The sequence below is a fragment of the Heterodontus francisci genome, chromosome 18, assembly GCF_036365525.1.
Source record: "Heterodontus francisci isolate sHetFra1 chromosome 18, sHetFra1.hap1, whole genome shotgun sequence".
Classification (NCBI taxonomy): Eukaryota; Metazoa; Chordata; class Chondrichthyes; order Heterodontiformes; family Heterodontidae; genus Heterodontus; species Heterodontus francisci.
The window spans coordinates 49,587,651-49,615,528 of NC_090388.1; the positions used below are offsets into that span (position 1 = coordinate 49,587,651).

The following is a 27,878-nucleotide window of genomic DNA, read 5'->3' on the forward strand; positions in this document are numbered from 1 at the left end:
CAAGAACAGGTTAAACAGGTGTTAAACAGGAGAGGGGATTATACAATGTAAAACGGGCGCATTTGAGGCACAAAAATGAGTTAACATACAATGATGTAGTTTGCTGCTACAACCCTACTGCAAGAAATGGCCACCAAAAGTCTTATCTTCAAAAGGCTACCAGTCTTGACACCCGACCGCCACATATGGAGGCAGTTGGGGGGTAGCTAAACAGCCCTGCAATTTCCCCCAATGACTCCCATGTCATGTGCATTTCCAACTGTACCCAGATCAAATTTGGCTTTCTCTTGGTATAGAAAAAAATCAAACAATTGAATTATTGTACCACACCACTTGAAATAAAACCATCTTCAACTGATTGCGTATAACTTTACATACAGAAACAATCATGCAGACCACTGATACTTATGTTAGGAAACACTGCCTTTATACAAGTGATATGAGCAACATAGTGGTATCTCTGAGACAGATATCACATGGAGAATGCCACTGTTGCTGAAGCATTTGCACGTTTGTAGAACATTACTGGGGCATCAATTTTGTTGCTAAACATTCTGGACTTTCACGTAAGAGTTCTCTTGATGTTTAAAGTTGGCACTGGACTAATTTAGATCTTCTTCTGGGGAAATGGAATTCCTTTCTTCCCGTGATATAAGAGGAGGACAAAGAAATGAAAGATATTGCATTAGAAAAATTTAGAGTGAAACATCATAAAAGATACTTGTTTGCAACATAGTGATACCTATCTCACAGAGTTTACATATCTAGAAGTTCTTAATTAGCTTTCTCTGCTGTTCAGCTTATCAAAAAATTGCTCTTCTCTCGAAGCTACTGGATGTTGGGTCAGTTGCTCACTGAAGATGGCAGTGCACTTCGATGTACAAAAATACATTCCGTTAAAAAAAAACTCAGCAAGAAAGATCCATCCATGACTTACTAGAGAAGTTCAGGATAGTAGTAGATTAAAAGAAGAGGATTATAATGTTGCAAAGAATAGCAGTAAGCCTGAGGATTGGGAGTGTTTTGGAAATCAACAAAGGGTGACCAGATGGTTGATAAAAAGGAAAAAAAGAGAATGAGAGTAAACTAGCTAGGAATATAAAAACAGATTGTAAGCATTTTTACAAGTGTATAAAAAGGAGTAGCTAAAGTAAATGGTGCTCCCTTAGAGGCAGAGACAGGAGAAATTATCGTGGGAAATGAGGAAATGGCAGAGACGTTGAGCAAACATTTTGTCTCTGTCTTCACAGAAGACGACACAAATTACACATCAGAAATAGAGGGTAACCAAGGGGCCAATAAGAATGAGGAACTTAAGGTACTTGATAACAGCAGAGAAAAAGTAAGGGACTAAAGGTCAACAAATCCCCAGGACTTGTTTGCTTACACCCTAGGGTTCTGAAAGAGGTAGCTAAAGAGATCGTGGATTCGTTGGTTATGATTTTCCAAAATTCCCTAGATTGTAGAACAGTCCCAATGGATTGGAAGTTAGCAAAGGTAACACTGCTATTCAAAAAGGAAGGAGAGAGCAAACAGGGAACTACATGACATAAGTAGTTGGGAAAATGCTAGAGTGTATTATTAATGAAGTCTTAACAATACATTTAGAAAATTATAGCATGATCAGACAAAGTCAACATGGTTTTACTAAAGAGGCGTCGTGTTTGACAAATTAAGTAGAGATTTTGTGGATTTAACTAGTAGAGTACATAAAGGGGAACCAGTAGATGTACTTTACTTGGATTTCTAAAAGGCTTTCGCTAAGGTGCCAAACAAAAGGTTAATATGTCCAAAGCAGAAAGGCAGGATCCTCGAAATGACACGACACAAAGAATTCTGAGGAAGCGGATGATAACGATGAATCCGAATAAGTTATACTGGTCACAAGGAGTTTTAGTCCTGCAATGAATGAGTTAGTCATGGACTCATTTAAATGTGCAGTGCCAGATAGTGCTTGCACTTCAACTTCAGTGGGTTGGAAGGAGGCGGCGTAAAATTCAGCGGGAGGCTCCGGGAGGCCTTCCTGCCCCGCTCCCGCCACCGGCCACTTTAGGGTGGTTGAGCAAGGGGGGGAAGGTAATGGCCTGCCCACCCGAGGCCAATTAAGGCCCTTAAGTGACTACTTAAGGGCCCTCGCCCACCTCCATGGGAATTTTACCCATGGCAAGCGGGTATGCTGGGGACGTGAAAGGCCGCCCAGCAATAGCTACCAGCCTGTCCGCAAGCTGGGGGGTGCCATGGAAGTCAGGCCGATTGAGAGCTGCCCCCACCTCCGATCACCATCCTCCCCACCCCCCGGCGAGGCAAGCCCAACTTACCTGCACTCCTGTCTCCACGGCGTAGGCTGGGCTGCTGTCCCAGCAGTGGCCACTGCTCCCGGTGGTGCTGCTGGGACTAAGAGCTGCCAGTCCGCTGATTGGCCGGCAGCTCACTGAGGCAGGACCTCCTCCCTCAAGCGGGTAAAAATCCTGCGACGGGACTATTAAAGCCCACTTTTACATTGGTGGCGAAGTCCCGCCCGCCTAAGGTAAAATCCAGCCTGGTATGTGGAAGAGATTGGTTAAAACTGTACCCTGATTCACTAAGTAGTGAGGATTGCCACAAGGTTAAGGAATATAAAAGTACTACTTGCTTTAAGTTTGATGATGACAAGACGTTGAAGTCACAAAAGAGAGAGTTGTAATTCCATGTAAAATAGCTGCAGTAAGCCATTTTATAAGTACTGATGTAGTCTCCAGTGAAATACTTATACTGAGTAAACCCTCTATGAATAAGGCAAAAATGTAGCGTGTGCTTACCCCATCAGAACATTATTATATTCCCTTACCAAAACTTGATGTTTCTCATCAGAATGTTGGACAAGTATTAAAAGCATCAGGTGATAAGAATTAGAGAGAAAAAAAAAATTGTCTTAAAAGTTACATAGACAATTTGCTTTCCCTTATCATCAAAGGTTAAACATCCTGCTAAATGATGCAGGTGTGATTGATGAAGAGTATACGAGGCTAACTGAAGAGATTAGTGAGAAGGGTGGAATCTACAAAAAGTATCAGAGGATGCTGCCATGTCCGACTGAGCTATCCACTGGCACGTGACTTCAATTAGATAATTGCCATGGATTTAAAGGGATAGGGCAAAAGACTGTAATAATTTCATTATACATCTTGCAGACCTGGCGACCAGATTTAGTCTTTCTGCAATAATACTGAGTAAGGACAAAAAGTGCAACTATAGACAAAATCATGGAGAAAGGGATAGGGGTCAGACTTGGGCAGCAGCAAAGTTTCTGAATGATAACTCGTTCAGAGACATGTGTGAAAGCATGAACATTGTGGTCATGAATATCACAGCTGAAAGGAATCATGCAGTGACTGATAAAATGCTGCATAAAATTTTAGCTGATTGTTATGAACACTGGGCTTTGCAACATGTTTTAAAACCTGTGATTTTTAAAAGTTTAAGATGGTGTCCAGAAGGTCAGGTGACCTCACATCCACTCTGCAAAAGGGCAAGACAGCTGTCTTGGTTACCAGGGCAATAGAGAACACAGAGCAAAGACTTTAAAAAAAAGTGACTGCAGGGGTAAAACCTGAAGAACAATGCGTTTCACCCTCCCAGAATTTTGGGTTGTAAACAAGGGGTCAATGAATCGGAAGATGCAAATATAACAAGCAGCTGTTAACACCAGGGAGCAATGGAAGGCCCAAGTGGCTCTGTGAAACCAGACTTCTGGACTTTGCATATTGGAACAGGATAATAAGCTATTGACTTTTGAGTCCACATAAATATAACAGATTTGCTGAAGGCAGACAGGCTGTAAGAAGGGAACCCAGCAGTTGCAGCCGAGAGAGAGAGGACATCTGCTCCCGGAAGCCTGAGACCACAAAGGACAGCGAAGACTTGAATCTGTTTTGAAAGTTGAGGTGTGCAGAGAGGTAGAAGACCTGCATGATCAACGGGGATCGCCTTATTCAGGACATCCAGGTCAGCAGTGCTTGGAGAAATGAGCAAAGAAGATATTGATTTTTGATAAAGGTGTGGGAGATCCAACCCATTGCAACTGGGAGGAGTTTGAGACTTTTAACCTCAACAATTTCACCATCAAAGAGGACTGTGTAACAAAAAAAACAAACTTCACACACCACATTTATAAGTATTTCAATAAGTAAATGCCTTCCTTTGTAATTTGGGGTATCTGCTACTGATACTTCTTCACAGGTCACAACATATATTTCAATGTTTACCCGGTTACTGGTACAGCCAATCATACACTCTATTTTTTTATCCCAGAATAAAATACACCAACCAGGTTTCTTCAATAAACAACAAAATTATCAGTTTATTACAAAACCAGACTTAACCAGTAACAAAGCAAAGTATTAACAGATTAAAATATGAAAATTTCCTTTTTAAATTCCCCAATTACACACACAAAAAAGACAGAAATTCTCTCTGCAGAGGTCTGTTACAAAAAAAAAAGACAAAAAAGAATACTTTGGCCAAACAGCTGCTAATTCTTGATGAAAAAAAAGAGAAGTTATGGAAGAATGTCACTTGTCCCTTTTTTTGGTCCGACGTCCAGGTATATGGAGACGGGCCATTGGGATCATTTCAGAAGCCGTCCATTCTGGGGGTGTCAAGAATTATCCTAGTAGGCTTTCCAGGAGACAAGTGGCATCAGGGTTTTCCGCCAGCACACACTTGAGTTGCAGGATTTTTTCCAACTTCGCGTGAGCTATTCAGTACCAGGGATTTTAGCTCTCCCACACTGGATCTTTGCAGGATTTCTTCAAAGATTTGGAGTAGGTGGTGAGCTGGGTGGCTTCTTTTACCCTTGGCAGGAAAATACCAACCGTCTTCAAGCAGTTCACACCCAACTAAACTGAAAACAATGTCCTAACCCCAGACAGTCAACCTCCTGACCTCCATAAACCTTGACATGTGGCTTTGCTGTAATCATTTTCCCCCAGGTCACCAAGGGTTCTGTTGTTTACTGAGCCCAAAGCACAAGACTTCTAGCACAGCTGTTTTTCAAACAGCATCTCAAGTGTCCTTTCGTGGAACTTGGTAAAAAAAAAACACATCCATGGAATCTTTTCAGTTTTAACACAAGTTTAACACAAAAAAAAAATTAAAAATGAAAGCACTTCTGTAACAATAGAAGCAAAGTCATCTGGAATAACTTTAAATCAATCCTACTTATAGAATATTACTCCCATTCTGGTTAACTGCACTAGGTCCTCTCAATATGAAATAATGAAAAGTAAAAACTTCAGCATAATTACAATCTCGACAGATTGCTAACATAGAATGTTGATGGTGTACGGAATGCAAAAATTAGAACTTTGGCTATCACCTCATGCTTTTGACTGAAGCCTGATTGGTCAGTTGAACTGGTTGGGCACTCAGACTAGCCCAGATGCTAATTTTGATGTATTAGACTTGAAACACCCTAAAGTAAAGAATATTTTAAGGGCAAGTAAAACATTTTTAAAAATTTGGAGAAATACGTACTTGAGTTTCCATCATTGGGTGACCCAAAGAACATGAATCTAGTCATTTCAACAATGCTTCATGTGCTAATCTTCCTGATGTTTGGTTTCATAATATTTCTTATGGATGAAATTGGGAAATGCTGTCCTTTAGCTTGGGATGCTAAGAAAATAAAAGGATTGATAAAAGTACTTTAGCTGCTGAAACACTGGCTCTTGTGGATGCAGTGTATATGGGACTCTTGTCAAATATTTTTGTGAGATTCTGTACAAGGGGATACTGAAAATAGCATACCCATTGAATATTATGCAGATAATCGTTCATTGTAGGATAATGTGCACACTACAAAAAGTGAGAGTGAGAAGTTAAGGATTGACCTTGCTGGCTTGAAACAAATACTGGTGAGAACGGAAATCTCTAAAATTAAATGGTGGACGAAAGTCATCAACCTTCAGATTGTTTTACAAAAAGAAATGCATGTATGAATAAATTGTTAGGGGTTCTTGAGGGCCCATCTCACAATGTAATGATTTGTCCAGAATAGGGAGATTTTCTGATGTAATTTGTTTTGAAATTTTGGTTGTACATATTAACTTTAGTTTTTATTTAAGAGAGAAGGAAATCTGTTAATTGTATAAAAATTTTGTTTAATTGTATGCAGGTAGTGGGCATTAACTGGAGATTCACTTGAACCCCTATAAATGCACAGACTAAAAGTGTGGTTCTTAGGTTAGGAGATGTCTATTTGTAAGGTGTAACTCTAAATAAATATAAAAGTGTGTAAAGATTGGCTCCAGTTCTGTCCTTCACCAACTGGCTTGCTGGAATAGAACACACCATCCCACCACAGAGGAATGATATAGCACAGGAGGAGGCCATTCAGTCTATCATGTCAGTGCTGTCTCTTTGACAGACCTATACAATTAGTCCCACTACCCTGCTCTTTCCCCATAACTTTGCAAAATGTTCCCTTCAAGTATTTAGACAATACCCTTTTTGAAGGTTACTGTTGAATCTGTTCCACTGCCCTTTCAGGAAGTTTGTGTTCAACCTTTTGCTTTTCAAGGGCAAAACACAGTGAAGGAATCATAGTGGCAATTACACTTCACCCCCTTGGCTCTATCTACTTCATGATTATAATGCTTCCAAGATACAGCCTCTTTTAAACACCTCTCCTTCAAGACTAACACAACCTCTTGTGGCAGGCAATGGAAGTTTAAACAAAAGTCTGGAGTCAACAAGGTGTGGTGCTGATTCCAGGGGTTGTTTGTGAATAGTGTAGGTTTCCTTTCACCCTTTAATGATGCAGAGAAGACATGATCAGTAAGGAGGAAGCAGCACATGTCCATCATTCATACCAGATATGCATAGGTAATACTGGCTTTACTTAACTTAGCTGATCTGGTCAGGTCATTAAACTTCTTCCTGCACTGTTGTTGTGGAGTTTTTGTGATTACACTGGCTTCCTCTGCAAGCTCCCTCCATACCTTTTGTACCACCCCCTTATGGGTCTTTCTGTTCTCAATCCTCAGGAGTCCATCCCTTCTAGCCCTCACTTCAGTGATTAAAACATTCATGAATGAATCTGAAAACCTGGGAGCTCCTTCTGCTGAACACCTGATTCAGCTCCTCCTTCAATCATTCTTCCACTGCCAATGGTGTACTACAGAATTCATGGGAAGTATGTTGCCCTTTAATCAGCACAACTTGATTTCCCTTCCTTCCAGCTACATAAAACAATGGCCACCGGTTTTATCACTGTAAATGTGCCCCGCAGAAGTAATGAAAACCCATCCCATTGCCAACACACCGATTGGTAGAATAAATCCAACTCTGTATCGCTAATAACTAGATATAAAATGGTGTTTTCTCACACAAATACAGCTGGCAAACAAGTACCTTAAGCAGCTACACTGGATGTTTATATTTGAATTAATTTGTTTTACCCATTGATCCATTTGAAATACTGAATCCACACATACCCAGGTTTTCAATGGCTATTTTATCCTGAAGTGTATGTATTAACCAGCCTGGAATGCGAATTCTCTGGAGCCTACAGAACCAGCAAGCAGGAAACAATTGAGCCATGTGTGTGCTGTGGCCAGCAAAAAAGTATCCAAAAATAATCCATCACAGTCAGAAAATGCTTTATATTTGTCAGAGTAACAGAGGCTCTGTTTGAGCAGGGGAATGCTAGGTTTGTCAGGATTTGGAAGGATCAGTAAGAACAATTAAGGACATTGGGAAAGTGAGCAGTGACTTCTTTGGGGAGGAAAGTAGCAATGATTTGAGGAATAGTGACAGCGAGGTTGAAAAAGTGAGTCATGAAGAGGTACTGAATTGTCAAGGGAGAAAGTATTGGCAAATAATTTTTGCTACATTTCTGGGAAAAAAATCAACAATTTATTCCTATGATAATAGAAATCCAAAATAGGTCAACTAGTTTGATTAACTATATATGAAAAACAGGAAAAGGCAACAACTATGAAGACATCAGCAAAGAATAAGAAAACAAAGGCAAATCAGCTGGGTAGTGAAGCAGCTAAAATGGAAGTAAGTCATGGAAATGCTAAGCACAAGCTGGAGCAGAGTTGTCCGACATTCGACCCCCGGGCCAGAATCTGGCCCACCGAAGGTTTCCATCTGGCCCGCCAATCTGCCCGCGGCTCGGCTCTGATTGACAGCTCCCTGTACGTCAGGCAGAGAGGGTAGGCGGGATCTGTGTCGGCTGGGCGTGGGACCTCCTGTCTGTCACTGGTCACTCTGTGATTGACAGGGGCTGCCCAGGCGGGGTTAGTGATGATTGGTGAAATGCGCCGCAGGCACCCTGGGATCAGCTGCCCCTGCTGCATTTGTGGTGGTGGGGGGGGGGAAGGGAGGAGAGTGGGGAGTCTGACGTGATCAGACTGCGCCAAGCTGTGGACATGCGCGAATGGGCTCCTGCTCTCTACAAGTTTGCAGCGACCCACCTTGGCAGGACTGGTTGGCACATGCACAGAAAACGTCATTGTGTAATGCGCCTGGTTGGCCTCCGCGCACGCGCTTTACGCGTACTGCAACACCATCAGGTATTCACGCATGCGTCAATCTTCGGCGCGAGTTTCCGAAAGCAGAAGGAGGAGAGGTCTCATTGTGGTCGTAGTCGTCGTATTTTCTGGCATTTTCTTGGAAAGAGGAGCGTTCTCCTGCGATTTTATTGGAAAGAGAGTTTTCTTGCAGCCATAGTCATTTTGGAGATTTCAGTTTTCTTCATTTTTATTGGAAAGAGGAGATTGCTTGAAAGTAAGTTGATTTGCTGTTTGCTCTGAGATGCATCCCATTTCCAGGCCAGTGCACTGCATTAAAATCCCTTTCCATTTTCTGGGGCTGTGTGCAGGTAGTACATGTGCTCCAGTCCAGCGCACTATACTAAAATGCCTTTTACTTCTTTTCATGTAAAACACGCACTCGAGAAAACAATCCTTGAGACTCAAGGATGGCATTCAAGCAGCGGAGGCAGTGCAGGACAAAACACAAGGATGTGCTGAGCAACCGGTTCATGCTGCAGAGCTTGTCACGATGTGGAAAGGAACCTTGCATTCATGGATGAAGTGGACATTGGGATGAATCATCTGCAGCCCAGACACTGGTGACTTTGCCTTCTTCACATGGACAATACAGTAGTGGAATAGAGAGCCAAACGTTCATTCACCGCAAGGCCCTCCAGGAACAATCTCTTCAGTTCTGCATAGCAGAGACTCGGCCTGTCTGTTTCACAGGAATGCTGGAGACACAACACTCGTGTATCCATGCACAGCAGTGCCTCTAATGCCTCGTGTACTTCATAAAACTGATCAATAATTAAACAGAATTGTTGAGGTTACTTTGTTGATGTTGTTCCCTACTTTGCAACTGTACTTCAGATATGTCAACAGTGGTCCTTGGGCGGGGGGGGGGGGGGGGGGGGGGGGGTAAGGAAAGAGTTAAAATCACAACTGCCTGAAGAGGTGTAAGCAAAAGGCAGGGAATAGACACCTTGAATACCCGCCATACAGTTGAGAAGTACGGGAGTGAGCGGCTGGATGGGGGGCTCTGAACCTGTAGGGAGCAACTGGATGGGGGGGTGGGGTAGGGTGGAGAGCAGGGGGTGGGGGTGGGGTGGAGAGGTTGGAGAGCTTGGTGGCGGCAGGTGCTGAGGGCGGTACGTCTTGCCGTGGCAGGACTAACTGGCACATGCGCAGAAAACGCTCTCCTCCTCCCCACCCCCCGGCCACTGATTGCGGGGCACTTGCTCCCCGCTTCCCGTCCCCACTTACCCCCACTCTCTCTGGCCACTCGCTCCCCGCTCTCCCCGGCTGCTCATTCCCCACTCCACCACCCCCCCCCCCCCCCACCTCTCTGGCCACTCGCTCCCCGCTTCCCCCGGCTCTCTCCGGCAACTCACTTCCCCCCACCCCCCACCCCAACGACCTTCAGTGTCTCCGGCCACTCACTCCCCACTTCCTCCGGCCACTCGCTCCCCACTTCCCTCCCGCACCGCCCAAAGAAGCAAGGCAGGGGCCGCAAGGGGCAACGGGGCAATGTAGGAGCACATGGCTGAGAGCTAGCGTCTGGAGGGATGGGGGGGGAAGGGGAGCGAGTGGCCGGAGACAGCGGAGACACTGAAACCTCAGAATTACGGAGGGTGTGCAGCACTGTCAGAGATGCTGTACTTCCGATGAGAGTTTATACGTTCTCCAACTGTCCAACACTTCCATTGTGTGCTGCCATGAGTTTAAGTTGCTTTTCTGTGATTAATTGACCAGTGCCATCTTTAGTCCTGGCAGCTGCCTGAACCTCTCAGATGGAAACGTTTTAGTGGAACAGGCTGCATTTGCGCATGCGGCAGTACAGCGCCTCCTAGTGGTTGCATTGACAGCAAATGCAGCCAATTTTTAACGCTTTTATCTTTCCGAAATTTGCTCTTCGGCCCCCTATGTAGGGCAAAAATTGTAATGTGGCAAAAAGATTGGACACCCCTGAGCTAGAGGATAGCCTCTACTGTGGCCTCCCAAACCTGTGCCCATCTTTGAATCCTTCAAATCAGGTTTCTGTCTCTGGTACAGTATCAAAATGGCTTTTTGTCAAAGTCACAAATGACATTGTATTCATCTTGTGACAAAGATAAAGGATCCCTCATCTTTTTCAACCTGTCTGCAGCCTTTGGCCGTACCATCATCCAAAGCCTCTCCACAGTCATCCAGCTGCGTGGGACTGCAATCACCTGGTTCCATTCTTATCTATCTAATTGTAGCCAGAGAATCACCTGCAATGGTTTCTCTTCCTCCTCCCACACCGTTACCTGTGGTTAACTATCTTTGGCTCCCTCCTATTATCGACATGCTGCCCCTCGGCGACATCATCTGAAAAAACAGCATCAGTTTTCACATTTCAAATATTTTTAATATTTGTCAGTTCCGAAGAAGGGTCACTGACCCGAAACGTTAACTCTGCTTCTCTTTCCACAGACGCTGCCAGACCTGCTGAGTGGTTCCAGCATTTCTTGTTTTTATTTCCGATTTCACATGTAACCTGCCGACATCCAGCTCTACCTCATCACCGCCTCTTTCAACCCCTCCCAATTGTCACACTGCTTTTCCGACATCCAATACCGGATGAGCAGAAATTTCCTGCAACTAAATATTAGTAAGACCAAAGCCATTTTCTTTGGTCCCCGCCACAATCTCTGCTCCCTAGCCATTGATTCTAACCCTTTCCTGACAACTGTCTTTGGCTGAAGACTGTTCACAACCCTGATGTCATATATCACCCCAGATTGAGCTGCTGACCACATATCTGAACCAGCACCAAGACCACCTATTTTCACCTCCATAACTGCCGGACTCCACCCCCTCCCTCAGCTCATTGGCTGCTGAAACCCTCATTCATGCCTTTTGTTTTTACATTGAGACTTGACTATTCTAACGCACTCCTGGCTGACTTCCTACATTCTACCTTCCGTTAACCGGAGGTAATCCAAAACTCTTCTACTTGTGTTTCAAGTTGCATCAAATCCCATTCACCCATCACCCCTGGTTTCTGGGCAGGAGGGCTGTTGGCAAGATGGCATTGTGACAGGAAGACAATGGACTCGCCAACCCACCCACCCGCCTTCCCACACCTTTTACGGGCCCTCCCGCCTCCCAGTCCATCTCCAAAGCGCTGGTAAAGTCCAGCCAAAGTTGTTGTTGATTGTGAAATTTCCCCATGCCTTTCTGTGCACTATGATTTTTAAAATTATGAAAAGTCTGTTTCACTAAAGGACTTACCTGCAGTTGGCAAGTTTTATTTTAAATTAATAATCCTTGTCATTGTCACTCAGAGTAAGGAAAAGAGATTAGGAGAAATTTCTTTGCACAGAGTTGTTGGAGCTTGGAATGCTTTGTCACAGGGAATGGCTGACCATCAAATCTTATGAGGAATTTGGATAAATATTTGAAGCAGAGAAAGATAGTGGGCTATAGAGAGCAGAGTAAGATTAGTTATGGATTCTTCTAGGATAATGGGCTGAATGGTCTGCTTCAGTGCTGTAAACTTTCATGTCCAGCAGGCTGTTTATGAAGCCCTTTCACATGGGGACTAGAAATTAGAGGCATAAGATTGGGCAATCACTTGTTCCTGTACTGGTTACTGGAGATTCCAACATGGAAAAACTTTTAATGCAACTTCAGCAAGAAATGACTTGTATTTTAAGTAGTTTCGTAAATAGTATAAAATATTTCATCTGCAAGACACACTTTTAGCATCAGTAAAGTGCATTTTATTTTCAACTGGTCAGTCCTGTGATACAATGCTTCAGGCAACTTGCTGTGTAATAGTGATGGGCGAATCAAATTGTATTTACGCTGCAGTGGAACCGTGGCAAACATTAGGAACTGTGCTCCAGGCACCCGACTTAGCTCAGTGGCTGTGCACTTACCAATGAGTCAGAAAGTCTTGGGTTCAAGCCTTACTCCAGAGATAAGAAGATACGCTTGACTATTCAGATCAGCGAAGAGAGTGCTGCACTGTCACAGTTTTTTTTTTAAATCATGCATAGGATGTGGACATGGCTGCCAAAGCCAGCATTTATTGCCCTTGAGAAGATGGTGGTGAGCTGCCTTCTTGAAATGCCACAGTCCATGTGGTGTAGGTACAACTCCTTGAAATTGTTGGGTTAAGTAACTCCTGCAAGTATGTCTGCCCAACAATGTAAGTAACACTCTGCAAAATAAAATTCAAAGGTAGGGGAAAAAGTACAACCAAAAAAAGTTGATTTATGTTTTAGAATTGCTCTGTTCACAGTGCAGTAGTGATTATAATGTTTGATTTGCTGTCAATCATTACTTCTTGGCACAGACATACTGCTATGCGTTTGCAAAAAAACTGTTGTACGTTGTATAATTATCCTCACATTTAATAATCCTTCAGAACAGAAAGTTCTAAAAAGGTTGGTATGTTCATTTCAGTATGAAACTAAGATGGTAGATAGGCCTACAAAGCAATGAAAAAGGAATCGGTACATCTGGCACCACAGTTGAATATATCACGCAGTCCCAGACATAGTCCTTGAGAAAGTTATTTATTGTCTTCTATCTGCTTCTTCGTTCATCAATGGTGAACAATAGTACCAGTCAAAAGGGAAGAGGAATTGGTAGATCACCTGTGAGATCCTATCTTTCAATGCAAATAACTTTACTGCTTCTGAATAGCTAGTGCAAAAACAGGAAGGTTACTCAATACCTTGGAAATAACTGGACTGTAAGGATGAATAAGGGTCATTCCAGAATCATTCATTCCCAAAACACATTGACACAGCCTAGGTAATTGTGGTAAGTCCATGCTATATTAGTCTTAGGTCAGTTGGTAGCATTCTCACCTCTGAGTCAGAAAGTTGTGGGGTGGCCTCCCAGTCCCAGTGGGCTCTTGGGGCGGGGGGGGGGGGGGGGGGGGGGGCTCCTTTTTGGGCACTCCATGGCCCACGGAGGGGCCTCCTAGCGGCAATGGCCACTCCCATGGCAACAGCACCACCTGCCCTCAGTGACCCCATCCCATTCCTTCAATTGCCAGGGCCTGCCTGCCAGGCCCCAGCTACCCCCAGCCCAACTTACCACTCTTTAAGGACACCCAGTCAATGAGGTGCCCTCTTGCTGCAGCTTCAGCAATGACCACCGGTGGTGCTGTTGAACCGCTGGCCCTCAGATTGGGCCAGCAGCACTTGGGGGCAGGCAGTCATCCTTGATGGGACAGCAGCCCCTGCGGCATCCACTTAATTGGCTGCAGCCAGCAAAATGTGACCCCAAATTGCGCCATATGCGAAAGTGGAGTCACCTCCTGTTTACGGCCCCGGCAACGGGACTTCTACTGTGCCAGTAAAATTCAGCCCGTAGAGTACAAAAGCAAGGACATTATGGTGAACCTTTGTAAGACACTGATTCAGCCTCAACAGTAATATTGTGTCCAATCTGGGCACTACACTTTAGGAAGGATTTGAAGACATTGGAGAGGATGCAGAAAAGATTTGAGAATGGTTCTGGGGATGAGGGTCTTCAGTTAAGAGGAAAGACTGGAGAAACTGGAGCTGCTCTCCTTAGAGAAGGTTGACAGGAGATTTGATAGTAGTGTTCAAAATCATGAGGGGTCTGGAAAGAGTAGGGAAACTGTTCCCGTTGGTGGAAGGTGGTTGTGGTTGGTGGAGGTCAATCATCTGAGCTTCAGGACATCACTGCAGGAGTTCCTCAAGGCAGTGTCCTAGGCCCAAACATCTTCAGCTGCTTCATCAACGACCTTCCTTCAATCATAAGGTCAGAAGTGGGGATGTTCACTGATGATTGCACAATGTTCAGCACCATTTGTGACTCCTCACATACTGAAGCAGTCCGTGTAGAAATGCAGCAAGACCGGGACCATATCCAGGCTTGGGCTGATAAGTGGCAAGTAACATTCGTGCCACACAAGTGCCAGACAATGACCAGCTCCAACAAGAGAGAATCTAACCATCTCCCCTTGACGCTCAATGGCATTACCATCGCCGAATTCCCCACTATCAACATCCTAGGGGCTACCACTGACCAGAAACTGAACTGGAGTAGCCATATAAATACCATGGCTATAACAGCAGGTCAGAGGCTAGGAATCCTGCAGTGAGTAACTCACCTCCTGACTCCCCAAAGCCTGTCCACCATCTACAAGGTAGAAGTCAGGAGTGTGATGGAATACTCTCCACTTGCCTGGATGGGTGCAGCTCCAACAACACTCAAGAAGCTCGACACCATCCAGGACAAAGCAGCCCGCTTGATTGGCACCCCATCCATAAACATTCACTCCCTTCACCACCAACGCACAGTGGCAGCAGTGTGTACCATCTACAAGATGCACTGCAGCAACGCACCAAGGCTCCTCAGACAGCACCTTCCAAATCCACAACCTCTACCAACCAGAAGGACAAGGGCAGCAAATACATGGGAACACCACCACCTGCAAGTTCCCCTCCAAGTCACAAACCATCCTGACTTGGAACTATATCGTCGTTCCTTCACTGTCACTGGGTCAAAATCCTGGAACTCCCTTCCTAATAGCACTGTGGGTGTACCTACCCCACATGGACTGCAGCGGTTCAAGAAGGCAGCTCACCACCACCTTCTCAAGGGCAATTAGGGATGGGCAATAAATGCTGTCCTGGCCAGCGATGCCCACATCCCATGAATGAAAAAAAAAGGAACCAAAGCACACTGACTTAAGGTGAATAGCAAAAAAACCAGAGGCGACATGAGGAAAAACTTTTTAGCACAGTGGGTGGTTAGGATCTGGAATGAACTGCCTGTGAGTATGGTGGAGGAAGATTCAACTGGTACCTGCCACCCCTGGAGAGGTTACCCCTGCAATATGAAAGTTCCAACTTACCTGCAAGAGAACTTCAGTGTGTAGGCGCCTTTTCTTTCCCCTTTCAGCACTACCACTATTGATGGCACTGCCAAGGCTGCAGACCCTCTGATTGTGCTGGCAGCTCGGCGAGGCGGGCAACCATCCTTAATTGGCTGCTGCTAATAAAATAGCCTCCACAGTGCTGCTGCCCTCCAGCAGAGGCTCAGGCCACGTGTTTTGTCCCAATATCAGGCTTCACTCTTGCCAGTAAAATTCTGGCCAGCAATTTACTTGTACTTTCAATTTAGTACACTATATTCACTGCTTACGATGTGGCTTCCTTTACAATGGGGAGACAAAATGCAGACTGGGTGACCACTTTGTGTAACACCTCAGTCAATCCACAAGTATGACCCCGAGCCTCAGGTCGCCAGTCATTTTAATTCTTGACCTTGCTCCCACTCTGACCTTGGCCTGCTGCAGTGCTCTAATGAAGCTCAACACAAACTCGAGGAACAGCACCTCATCTTTTGACTGGGCACTTTACAACCTTATGGACTCACTGAGTTCAACATTTTTAGACCATAATCTCTGGTCCCATTTTGTTTTTTGTTAGTTTGGTTTTCTCTCCTCTTGTTTCCTTCTTAATCCCTTTACTTTGTATTCGGACGGCTGCTATCCTGTCATTCACATCTCTTCTAGACACATCTTCTGTTTCTTTACTTGTCCCATTACCAATCGCTTTGGCTTTACATAATGAAACCTCTTGTCATTTATCTCTCCTGCCCTCCACCCAATCACAGACCTTCTTTTTGTTTTTCCTCCCCCTTTCACTGTGAAAACCTATTACATTTCTAACTTTTCTCAATTCTGATGAAAGGGAAACCTGAAGTTGTTTTTCCAGCTTCAGTTTTTATTTCAATTTCAGATTCTGTTTCAGTTCCAGTTCCTCACAGTTAGAGCCTAAATAAAAACAAGTTTTGCAACCACAGATTCCATCACAATGTTCAATCAAATTGAAGGATCCTAACGCTAGTTAGACCACAGCTGGAGTACTGTGTACAGTTCTAGGCACTACACTATAGGAAGGATGTGATTGCACTTGAGAGGATGCAGAGGAGAGTCACCAGGATGGTGCCTGGGCTGGAGCGTTTCAGCTATGAAGAGAGACTGAAAAGGCTAGGGTTGTTTTCCTTAGAGCATAGATGGCTGAGAGGGCACATGATGGAGGTATACAAAAGTAGGTTAGATAGGAAGAAACTTTTTCCCTTAGCGGAGGGGTCAATAACCCAGAGGGCACAGATTTAAGGTAAAGGGCAGGAGGTTTAGAGGGGATATGAGGAAAAACATTTCACTCAGAGGGTGGCTGGAATCTGGAATGCACTGCCTGAAGAGGTGGTAGAGGCAGGAACCCTCACAACATTTAAGAAGTATTTAGATGAGCACTTGAAACGCCATAGCATACAAGGCTACGGACCAAGTGCTGGAAAATGGGATGAGAATAGTTAGATGCTTGATGGCCGGCACAGACACGATGGGCCGAAGGGCCTGTTTCTGTGCTGTATATAACTCACTGAGACACACCGAGTCCAAACCATGAAATGAGAGTTGGAATATTTAATTCAATGTACAATCACATACAGAAAGGATATTAGAGAGAAAGATGGGATTAAGTGAGACAAAAAAAGCCCAAAAATATTTAACATATATAAAAATTTCATGATTCTCAATGGCTAGGAAAATAGGCAACTACATATAAGAGAATTCCCACTGTGTTCAAGGCAGATTCATGGCTTTTTAATAGAGACTAACGTGTGACAAATGGTTTTACACTGTAAATACAAAGGACTTTTATCACATGCTCCCATGTGTAAAAGTTTGAAAATACTCAGGGGAGAGATGTGGTTGCTGAATTTTAAGCTTTTCCATTCTATCCTATAGGTTTGTCAGAAGAATAAATGAAAATGTAATTTGTTATGAAATCATTGGCGGAGGCCAAATGACTTTTCACCACTGTTGGAAGAAAACGATGTCTGAAATTTCCAGACACCATCCCCTACTTAGACTTTGCATTTGAATGAAGGACCCTAATAGAGGGTTACAACACTTAAGATTAATAACCTGTCTTCGCACTTTACAGGTGTTGACTGACTGATGTAATTCCAGTAATCCCTGCTTTTATTTTAAAGCTACATCCCTTCTTTCCAAACAGCCATTACAATCCTATTTTTTTTTTATTCATTCATGGGATGTGGGCGTCGCTGACTAGACCAGCATTTATTGCCCCATCCCGAATTGCCCTTGAACTGAGTGGCCATTTCAGAGCATTTTAAGAGTCAACCCCATTGTTGTGGGTCTGAAGTCACATGTAGGCCAGACCAGGTAAGGATGGCAGATTTCCATCCCTAAAGGACATTAGTGAACCAGATGGGTTTTTACAACAATTGACAATGGTTTCATGGGCACACTAGACTAGCTTTTTAATTCCAGATTTATTAATTGAATTCAAATTTCACCATTTGCCAGGTATAACATTTACTCGACTTGAAACATATGCTTTTGCGGGGTGTGGAGGAGAAAGGATACAACTATGGCTCTTTCAGAATGATTAATATAGAACGTTGCAAATGTACCTGCTGGGGAATTAAAATAGCCCAAGAAAACAATCATACAGAATGACTATACTAAGCATCCAACTTCTCAAATTGCCACTACTGCAATGCCCTTGTCATTGTTTGAGCAAAATATCCAAACATTTGTTTATGCTCCCTCTCTTTACTTTGCCCATATAACCGAAAAGGAATCCAACAAGAACCAAATTAAAGTGATCCATCACAAATCAGATAGCGATTAAATATATAAACTTTATTCTTCAAAGTGTGATGGAACATCTATTCATCAGAGCTACTTACACCCAAATGACTATCAAGAGGAAGCATCTCCAAATGAACTGTATATTATCCATTGTAAGTAAGAACAGTATTATGATTGGGTTTACAACATTGTGGGTCACTACACTGAAATCACCTTTTGAGACAGACAACAGTATGCAAGCCACTGTCATAACACTGAAGCAACAGAACAAAATACACATCAAAGTCGCCAGAGCCTTTGTCCATTAACAAGCACAAAGTAAAATCAGCCAGACAAAAGAAACTGACCATCACCCAGCAGGAAACTGTTTATATTTGGAAATTCTAAGTGATTGACTTTGCTAGCAAGATGATTCTTTGTAAAGAAGTTGGTGGAATTAGGATGGATGACGGAAAAGGCAAAGACAGACCAAGCTACCATGCTCGAGTACAAGAATAGGTGAACTACTAATGATTTTGGTTGCATGCCTGGTGACCACAAAATAAAGTATCACCAGTTATGTACTAGGAAGAGTACCCCCAACCTCTTCACCTACCCCCTCCCCCACCCCTTTACAGGGGAGAACCAGAATGTATGGAGAAAATGAGCACAATGAAAAATATATATACGCAATTCTGATCAGTTTTCCTCATTAAGCAGGAATACAATAAGCTAACTCTATAATAGTGGACAAGGAAAACTCTGATCAGATTTGCATATGTATCAATGCAAAGAATACACAGTAATGGCGGAACATTGCCTAAAAGATATTACACAAATAGTAACAAAAAATGTTAAAAATGCCCAGCAGGCCAGGCAGCATCTGTGGAGAAAGAAACAAGACTTAATATTTCAGGTTATTGATCTTTCATCACCAGCCTTAAGTATTATCTCTCGTTTCTCTCTCCACAGATGTTGGCTGTCCTAGAGAGTATTTCTAGAATTTACTGTTTTTATTTCAGATTTCAAGCATTCACTGTATTTTGCTTGATACTACACAAACTTGCCAACAGAGGAGTCTTTTCTGTCCTTCATGCAGAAGTTTGCCAAATAGTTCTTGATGAGACAAGCAGTAAATAAACAACATTTAATATTGCATCTGATGGCTCAAATGTCATATGCAAACTATTTAGAATCTCAAAGTCCTACATGGACTCATTGCAATAGTCAATGATATTCTGGCATTCTAAGCTACACAAGATAGTGTGCCAAAAAGTTCAGAACACCATTCCAGAGACAAAGAAGAAAAACAGAGGCTCTCAATGTTGTATCTTTGTTTGATAAACTGCCACCTTAATATGCTTAGTTAATCTAGCTTAGAGACATTCCTTAGACTGGAGTAATTAGAACATTAACCTTTATTACATGATAACTATGTACTGCTTCACACCAGTCTGTGTGACTCCTCCAAAGCCACACTGCATCTATCTTCAAGTCTCTCTCACGTGACCTCTTGCATCATCACGGTAGGAGGTATTCTTTACACTGTCTCAACATTGACCCTTTCAGATCCTTATACTACACTCAATAAAGGACAAAATGCAAATTGCAGTTCAAAAAGTAACATTTTGAACACAATTATTGCTGACAAGAGTGCATGATGTAAATTCTCTCAAAAGAAGAGTGCAAATGTTATCCTGTAGCATGCCACTCTCATTCAGGACATGAAAAAGTTCAAAAGTTTAGGATCAGAGCAGAAGCAAGTTCAACTTATTATGAAAATGGAAAAAAACTTGAAAGCCTGAATTGTAACTATTACCTCAGCTCCACTGAACATCAATCTCTTTAGCTAATCTTGGAAAAAGTGATCAGGAATGTGTTTTCCTGGTGTTTTATCGCTGCTGAGTATTAACTAGCAATTATGTAATATCAGCTGGTATCGGTGTCAGGAAGGAAAGGAAAACTCAACAGTAAATATTCACAATTCCACAGGACCAAAGACTCCCTTTGGTGATACCACTCGAAAGCAACAATGCAACACATATACCCAAGACAAAGAAATGACACATGGAGGTGAGGATAGAACTGGGCTAAAGTGATGTCAGTTTCCAAGCACTAAACATTCTCACATTAATAATGACTAGGTCATGAAGGTAGGGTATACTGCAGGGCAATAAACACCCTGACATACTGAAAGGTAACTCAGCCTGTACAACTGTACCCTACTCAAGAACTTGATGAAATGAGAGAATAAAACTTCCTAGAGCAAATGAAAAAGGTAGCTTTATTTTCTTCTATGGGGATATGCCTGTCTTCCACTTGGCAATTTTCCCCAGCAGTACAATGAGATCAGGAGCTCACCCTGTAAAGGACTGAAGAATAGGAACTCATGTCCCATTTTTCTGCGATTCAGGACACTACCTGAGCCAGAAGTTATTTTAGTCTCTGACACTCAGCATAAAGTTCGTCAGCAATATTCCTACTCCTTTAGTTGTTTCCTGAAATTGCTGTAACTCGTCTCAAGAGGAAAATTATGACAAAGTCTAAACTGAATAAGCAAGATAGAGTTCCCCAATGGCATCAGATATCATCAAATTTCTGCCTTAATTTGTTCGATATAATGTGCAATATGGTGTTCCGTTCTTGTTCTGTGCAAAGAGTTAGATCAATGGAGCTGCACTGCCAATGAGTCCCCAGGATAAGAAGGGTAGGGAAATCAACGTTAAAGAAAAGGCCAATGATTACTCCTAATGGAAAGTGCAGATGCAGACATTGGTGAGGATTCATTGTCGAATAGATGATATCTGGCAACTCGGATACTGGCAACTCCACTAATAACCAAACGCCAATAACTAAAATGAACACAAAAGGAACTGTGTAGCTAAATCCCCATTATTTAATAATCGTAACCCATAAAGTTAGTAGGTTTTAAATTGATTCTGTGAAAGCAATGTAGAAAATTCCACAAGATCATCAGAAATTTCTAAAAAAAAAAATCCTCCTGACCAGGACAAATTAAGACAAATGCTTCATAGACTGCTGCAAGATAAACAAGGTAGTGCTGCTCCCTCCAGAGATTATAAGAGCCACTTAATGAGATGGTTTTCACCATCACCTTCAAAGGCAGCAGCACTTGCAGTGCTAATAAAAAGCATCTTATAGGCACCAAGTGAGAAATTGGAATATTTGCATTTTTTGGGCACTATGACTTCACTTAGAGCTTCAAAATGGCATCTGCGGCACACACACACTCTTGGGACAAATTGCATCAGGTCCCATATCGTGAGGATGCTAGGGCGTGAAGTGAAGGGAAGTAAGCAGGTCAGGTAGATCATGACATCAGTGTGCCATTTTGGAGTTCAACGCTCCGGCTCGTGCCCTCTTAACCTCGCCCAGCTGACAATGTTCTCAGCAGCTGCAGGAAAGGACCCCCCCCCCCTTCCCCCAGCAGTATTTAGAGGGATTGTTGATTTCTTGTGGCTGTTTCTTCAATTCTGCAACAGTTTAGTGCTTTCCATAGTTGTTCAATGTCTCAGAAGCTTACATGGAGTGGTATGGCAGGCGCTGCAGGAATTTTTGCTGACTTGCTCCCAGATATGGGTGCACCAATCGGCATTCCTCTTAGGATACAGCATGACATAGAAAATGAACAGAGGCCACGCAGTGCAGGGCAAGCTGTTGGAAGAGAGAGGAGGGAGAGAGAAAGGAAAGAAGGGCTTTCAGCAGGCAGCCATATCTGCCCAGGTATTCAAGGAGTAATTCTCCTACCTGAACCTCAATTTAGGAACAGTGCGTGAGATGTCTGCATTTCAATAAAGGACACCCCCAACTTAAATCTGCCATCTGCTACAGCCACAATTGCAACCTCAGAGCAGGGCAAGGACAGCATTTGCAGTAGCTCTGAAGGTGACCGTGGCAATTAATTTGTGTGTCTGATAACATTTCACAATTTGCCATCCACAGTCACATAAGGGACATCACCGAGGCTCTCTACTCAATGAGAGCTAGCTACACTTTATTCCGTCTTGCCAGAGACAAGTTTGTGCATACAAACGTCAACCAATTACCATTGTGTATGCCATTAGTCCCCCATCTTCTTTGTGCTTCTGCCAGTCCTAGTGCTCCTATGCGGTGCTACCCCAGTCGCTCCAGCATGGCCGGTGGAAGGTTGCTGACCTTCACTGGGGGAAACTGCAGTTGGCCATGGAGGACAAGCTCGAGCAACTCTGGGCTGAGAAGGCCCAGCAAGGGCACTGGCAGGAGGACAAAAGCTGTCTTCCTGAGACAGAACAGCAAGTCTGTACTCCATGGAGCTACTGCCAGGCACCTCAGTAATCTGTTAAAAGATAAATATTGGACTGCTATGACACCCTGCAAGCTTCTTTGAACACTGGTATCCACAGCCATGATGGCAGCAGTCTGAACTTCAACTGCAGCACTCAAACTTCGGGTGGCTGCTGCGTGTGCAACAATGGAAGCAGAAACACGGCCATCAGATACAGCATCCTGGTTGCTTCCACAAGTGTGCAAACTGAGCTGGTCATCATTTCCATGCTGGATAGGGTGGGCACCAAGCTCTGCGCAAAGCCCTATGCCAAGTTGTTGGTAGACTCCATGCTTCTCAACATTGCATGCAGGTTTTCTGGCAGGCTTCCCAATGCATCAAGCATTGCGTTGTGCATACCCATCAGTATTCTTATGTAGGCTGCCCCATTGAAGTGTTCATTTGAATCCTCTGCAGCAGACCAATGTGTGACCTCACCCTCGAGCGAGCTGGCACTTGTGCTATCCTTGCCCCCTATCCTGGCTGCAGCCCACTTGTGCCGGTGTCTCATCGTGTGAAGATCCCGCCTCTATGCTATCCTCTAAATTATGCAGAATGGCAGTTTCGGAGCTGCTGGTTGAAAGTGTGAAATCAAGTGAGGGTGTTTCTTCATCATCACTACCTTCTTGCTGTTCCTCCACTGCCTGGCCAGGTTGCACTCTTGGATAACTAAAAGTAGAAGCGCACAAGAGTAAAACTGTGGTGTGGCAAGTTAGAGGTGCAATCTTTCCACCATCTGCATCTTGTAAATCAGAAGTGATTGTGGGATGATGCAAGATCGGATGTGATATGTAAGATGATTTAGGTATAAAGATACTGTCATATTCAATGATTTCAGCCCCACCACTAGCCATAGCATCAGCAATGGCTGTCCCAATAATGGCCAGTACTGTCTCCTCCATGGGGGGGTTAGGACATGCAGGTGTATCTGTACCTCTCCAGTTAGCTCCACCTTGTCCTGCAAGAGGGGGAAGTGTATCAGTGAATGTAATGCAATCTGTTCAGCTGAGGTGGCTGAATAGCTGGCAGCATATACAACCCGTGAGATGTGGGTGTGTGGCGTGCAGCAATGATAAGCGTATGGTGCAGCATATGAATGTCAGGTCTGAGTCCTGACTGATAGAGATTGTTCACAGGAGAGTTATCGAGGTGTGGTGAATTCAGCAGCGTCTGAGGCTAGTGGCGGGATACAACATTTGAAGATGCATTCACTAACCTTGACCAATTGTGAGAAATCATTGAACTTCTTGCAGCACTGCATGCAGGTCCTCCGGGCTTGATTCAAAGCATTGACCTCCATGGCTATCTGCTCGCTCTGCCTTCTGAACGTATATCTGGAGGGCCTCTTGCAGTTACAGCATACCTTCTCCACCAAGGCCTCCAGTGCAGTGTCCGAAAAACCTGGAGCCTGCTCTCACGTTATGCCATTCTTAAATGTTTCCCAGGTCAGACTCACTTCCTGCATAACTGCCAGCACCTTTTCCAGTCACAACATACCTCCTCTTTAAGCAGTGCACGCTAGCTTTAAACAGTGCTAGCAAGATACAATATTGGTGTAGTTAGTGCTGGCTGGATGCTGAAAACATTGAAATGAGCAGGCAGCACAAACCTGGCATATTGCCTGCGTTGCAATCAATGGGCAGGGATTAATCCTACACCGTGATCCCTGCGCACATTTGAGGCTATCGAATTTAGCCGCCACCGTCTTTTCAAACTGTAAATAGCTTAATGGTTTCCCTCTCTAATGTCTGTGCAACTATCCCAGCCAATAACTGTAGAGGATTTAGTAGCCATAAAAAACTGGAAGCTGTGCAACAGTCTGTAATGCACTTACAGCATTAGTTACTACTGGCTTACCTCATTCCCTGCCTCTTCCTTTCTTTCGTTATAATACTCCAAGTCCCGATCAACACCAGGCACTTTGTTGCTTCGCACACGAGATTGCTTCTTCCAGTTTCTGAATTCTAAAGAGAAATGTGAGTCAGTACATTGTAAGTTTGTGAAGAATATCAAGTTGTGTCTAAGTAATCTGACAACAGGGATGCAGTAATTAGGAATGGATTACTGACAAATATAGGGATATAAAAACATTTTAAAAAGTCAAAATCTATTTGGCCCATTGAAGCTCCTATAAGATCAAGCAGTATTTTGAGTACTACAATGTTTTTCCTCTAATTACCTTGCTTGGTAGATGCTCATTTCATGAGTAAAAGAGGTTTTCCTGTTATCTGTTTGAAATCTACTTTTTAAACAGATCTACTTTGTTTGTCTACTCTGAAGTAATAATCTGGGTTCAATATTTTATATACAGTATTTCAATGCAATGCTACATTAAGAAATGTTAACTCTTTCTTTCTCCATGGTTGCTGCCTGACCTACGTATTTCCGGCATTTTCTGTGTTGCTTTGTAAGCAACATAATTGCTTCACTAAATGGTGTGCAACAAGCTGATCCCAACTGTGTGCATGAGCTATGAAGATAGATCAAACCAAATTGAATTTAGAGTCTGGAATGAAAAGGTCTTAATGTAACACCTCTACCAAATCTCCTCTTAATCTACTCTTCCCCAATCTGTCCACGTAACTGAAGTCTCTCATCCCTGGAACCATTCTCGTGAATCTTTCCTACACCCTCTCTATAATGTCTTCACATCCTTCATAAAACATGGTGCACAGAATTGGATACAATACTTCAGTTGAGGCTGAACCAGTGTTTTATAAAGGTTCACTATAACTTCCTTGCTTTTGTACTTTATGCCTCTATTTATAAAGCCCATATGCCTAACTAATCCCTTTCTCACCCTGCTGTGCATCTGCTCAACTTCATAACCAATCTGAATCCTTTTGCAAATCTTTTGCTGTACCCTCACTCTATTTTTGTGTCAGCCAATTCTGTATATGCAAGTTATTTACACAGATTCAAGAAAAAAAGGGTTCAAGCATTGGCCACTGTGAGGTTCCTCACAATACTTCCCTCAGGTTATCATTACACTTTCAGTGGTTTCCTATTTTTTGAAAAGCCAGCAGCCTATCCAAAGCCATGTTCTCCCTTAAAGTCCTATGACTTACAGTTTAGCCTTATTAAAAAGGTCTTTCATGTGTAAGAACACATTCTTAAAATGTAATTTAACTATATTTCTGGAAAATAATAATTTAACACCTCAAACTATTTTATCTACTTTTACTTCACTTGTAGGTTCAAACTTCTGTTGTGGTACATTCAGACATTTTCAGCATTATGCTGAGCATCTTCTGTTGCACTCAACTTCAGTCCTGTTTGCAAATTTTAATTTAATTTAATAAACTTGTTTTATGATTCTACAATGCAGTAATTAGGAATGGATTACTGACAAATATAGGGATATATAGGGCGGCACAGTGGCGCAGTGGTTAGCACCGCAGCCTCACAGCTCCAGGGACCCGGGTTCGATTCCAGGAACTGCCTGTGTGGAGTTTGCAAGTTCTCCCTGTGTCTGCGTGGGTTTTCTCCGGGTGCTCCGGTTTCCTCCCACAAGCCAAAAGACTTGCAGGTTGATAGGTAAATTGGCCATTATAAATTGTCACTAGTATAGGTAGGTGGTAGGGAAATATAGGGACAGGTGGGGATGTTTGTTGGGAATATGGGATTAGTATAAAATGGGTGGTTGATGTTCGGCACAGACTCGGTGGGCCAAAGGGCCTGTTTCAGTGCTGTATCTCTAATCTAATCTAATTCTCCTGGAGCTCCTGTACACATACAAAAAGTGCAGGAAAATATAACTGATCCATCAAACCTGGCCGACGTGGTGCCACCTACACACACCAATTTCCCCCTCAATCAAGCTCCTGGGAAAAGCTTAAGCTAATTTAGAAAAAAAAAATTGGAACTCCCTCTCCAACCAAAGGTAATCAACAAGTTCTCATCAGCTTTAATGCCCTTGGGCTTTACTTTTTTCTATTCAATTAATCTAATTGGCTTCTAATCTAAGTCTCACCCAAAATGGAAATACTCGATATTAACAATAGGCATAATGAATCCGTCGAAGACACTACAGAAAAGCAATGTCCACACAGCCTTGTTAAATGAGATCATCTCTCCAGCAAAGACAAGTTCAGCCCACTAAACTACAGCATTGTCAGATCGGACAGAAAAGGAGCAGCAGCTGTCCTCCTCAAACACTGCACTCTGCAATCAACATCTTTGGCGCTATTTGCGAACTGGTGCATGTAGTAGCCAGAGTTTACCTGAAACAAGGAGTGCCACAAGCGTTAGTCCCTGGTGGACAATAGATAGACCTGAGTATTCAGGATACCCAATTTGGGAACAACCCACAGATCTAGGGAGACTTAAGTGTAAAATGAATGTGGGATGGTAGATCATGAATGCTGCAGAATGCTGTGGAAAATAACCGAGGACCCAGGCTACAGCATCTTAAAGCACCTCCTGCCCCACCAAAGGTCTACCACACAATTTCAATGCCCATGATACCATTGTAACAGCTGTAACAGCAAGTGCTGAGGCTGTAGGGTCAGCGAAGATGTGGAGAGTGATCATCTTCCAGTTGATTGCACCAAACTTTTCTGCTAAATCTGACTGCCCAGAACACTAGGATAGGACTACAAAAAAAAAAGCTATCTGGGCTGCCAAAATGTTTACACCCAATAAAGTCGAGAGTCATTACTGAAATATAGAGAAATGCAGTTGACTATTTGTGCACAAGGTCCCACAAACAGCAATGAAGTAAATGACCATGGCAGAGTTAGTTGAGGGATAAGTGTTTGCCAGGAAACCAGAAGCACATCCCTGCTTATCCTGGGAAAGTGTCTTGGGATCTTTTACATTCACCCAAGAGATCACCCCCATTTGTTTTAACATCTCATCTGAAAGACAACACCTCCAACAGTGCAACATCCCCTTAGCACAGCATTGAACAGTCAGCGTAGATCATCTACTCAAGTCTCTGAAGTGAAGCTTAAACCTTCTGACTCAGGCTACAAGTGAGCCTATTCTGGCACTTCTAGTAGAGAACATTATCCAGCCAATTATTTAAAAAAACCCATGACCGTGGCCAGGTCAGTAAGCAACTAACGGATGCTCCAATAGGAACAGCAAAATCAGCAATACTGGTGAAGTCTGGCACTAGGACTGCTATGATGCCCAAACACATCACTAAGCTCGGAGAAACTACATTAAATCATCAATCAACAAGACAAAAACATCAGTTAACTATCTGGCGACTAAAACTTGCCGTCTTCTCAAAACCAATGCCGAAAAGCAGTGGGATGTTTTCCCCCCACAGAAACATTAAATGAAAACAATATGCCAGAATATTTTGGAACAAAGATGAAAAAAATTATATAGGGCACACAGTTCAAAAACATACTGACACTGCATTTTCCCAGCTGCAGTGCAGAGACAGATGCGGAGA

General features: G+C 43.3%; 1 protein-coding gene across 3 annotated transcripts in view; it reads right to left on the reverse strand.

Moving 5' to 3' along the window:
* The window catches only part of b4galnt3b (beta-1,4-N-acetyl-galactosaminyl transferase 3b), a 264,672-nt gene that overhangs the window by 150,956 nt on the left and 85,838 nt on the right, over positions 1–27,878 (reverse strand). For all 3 annotated transcript variants that reach the window (XR_010976873.1, XM_068050686.1, XM_068050685.1), the window contains exon 2: positions 24,329–24,435. Coding sequence is in view for 2 of the 3 variants with exons in the window: in XM_068050686.1 (XP_067906787.1) it covers positions 24,329–24,435 (107 nt within the window). In the remaining variant the exon portion in view is untranslated. The remainder of the gene's footprint in view (positions 1–24,328; positions 24,436–27,878) is intronic.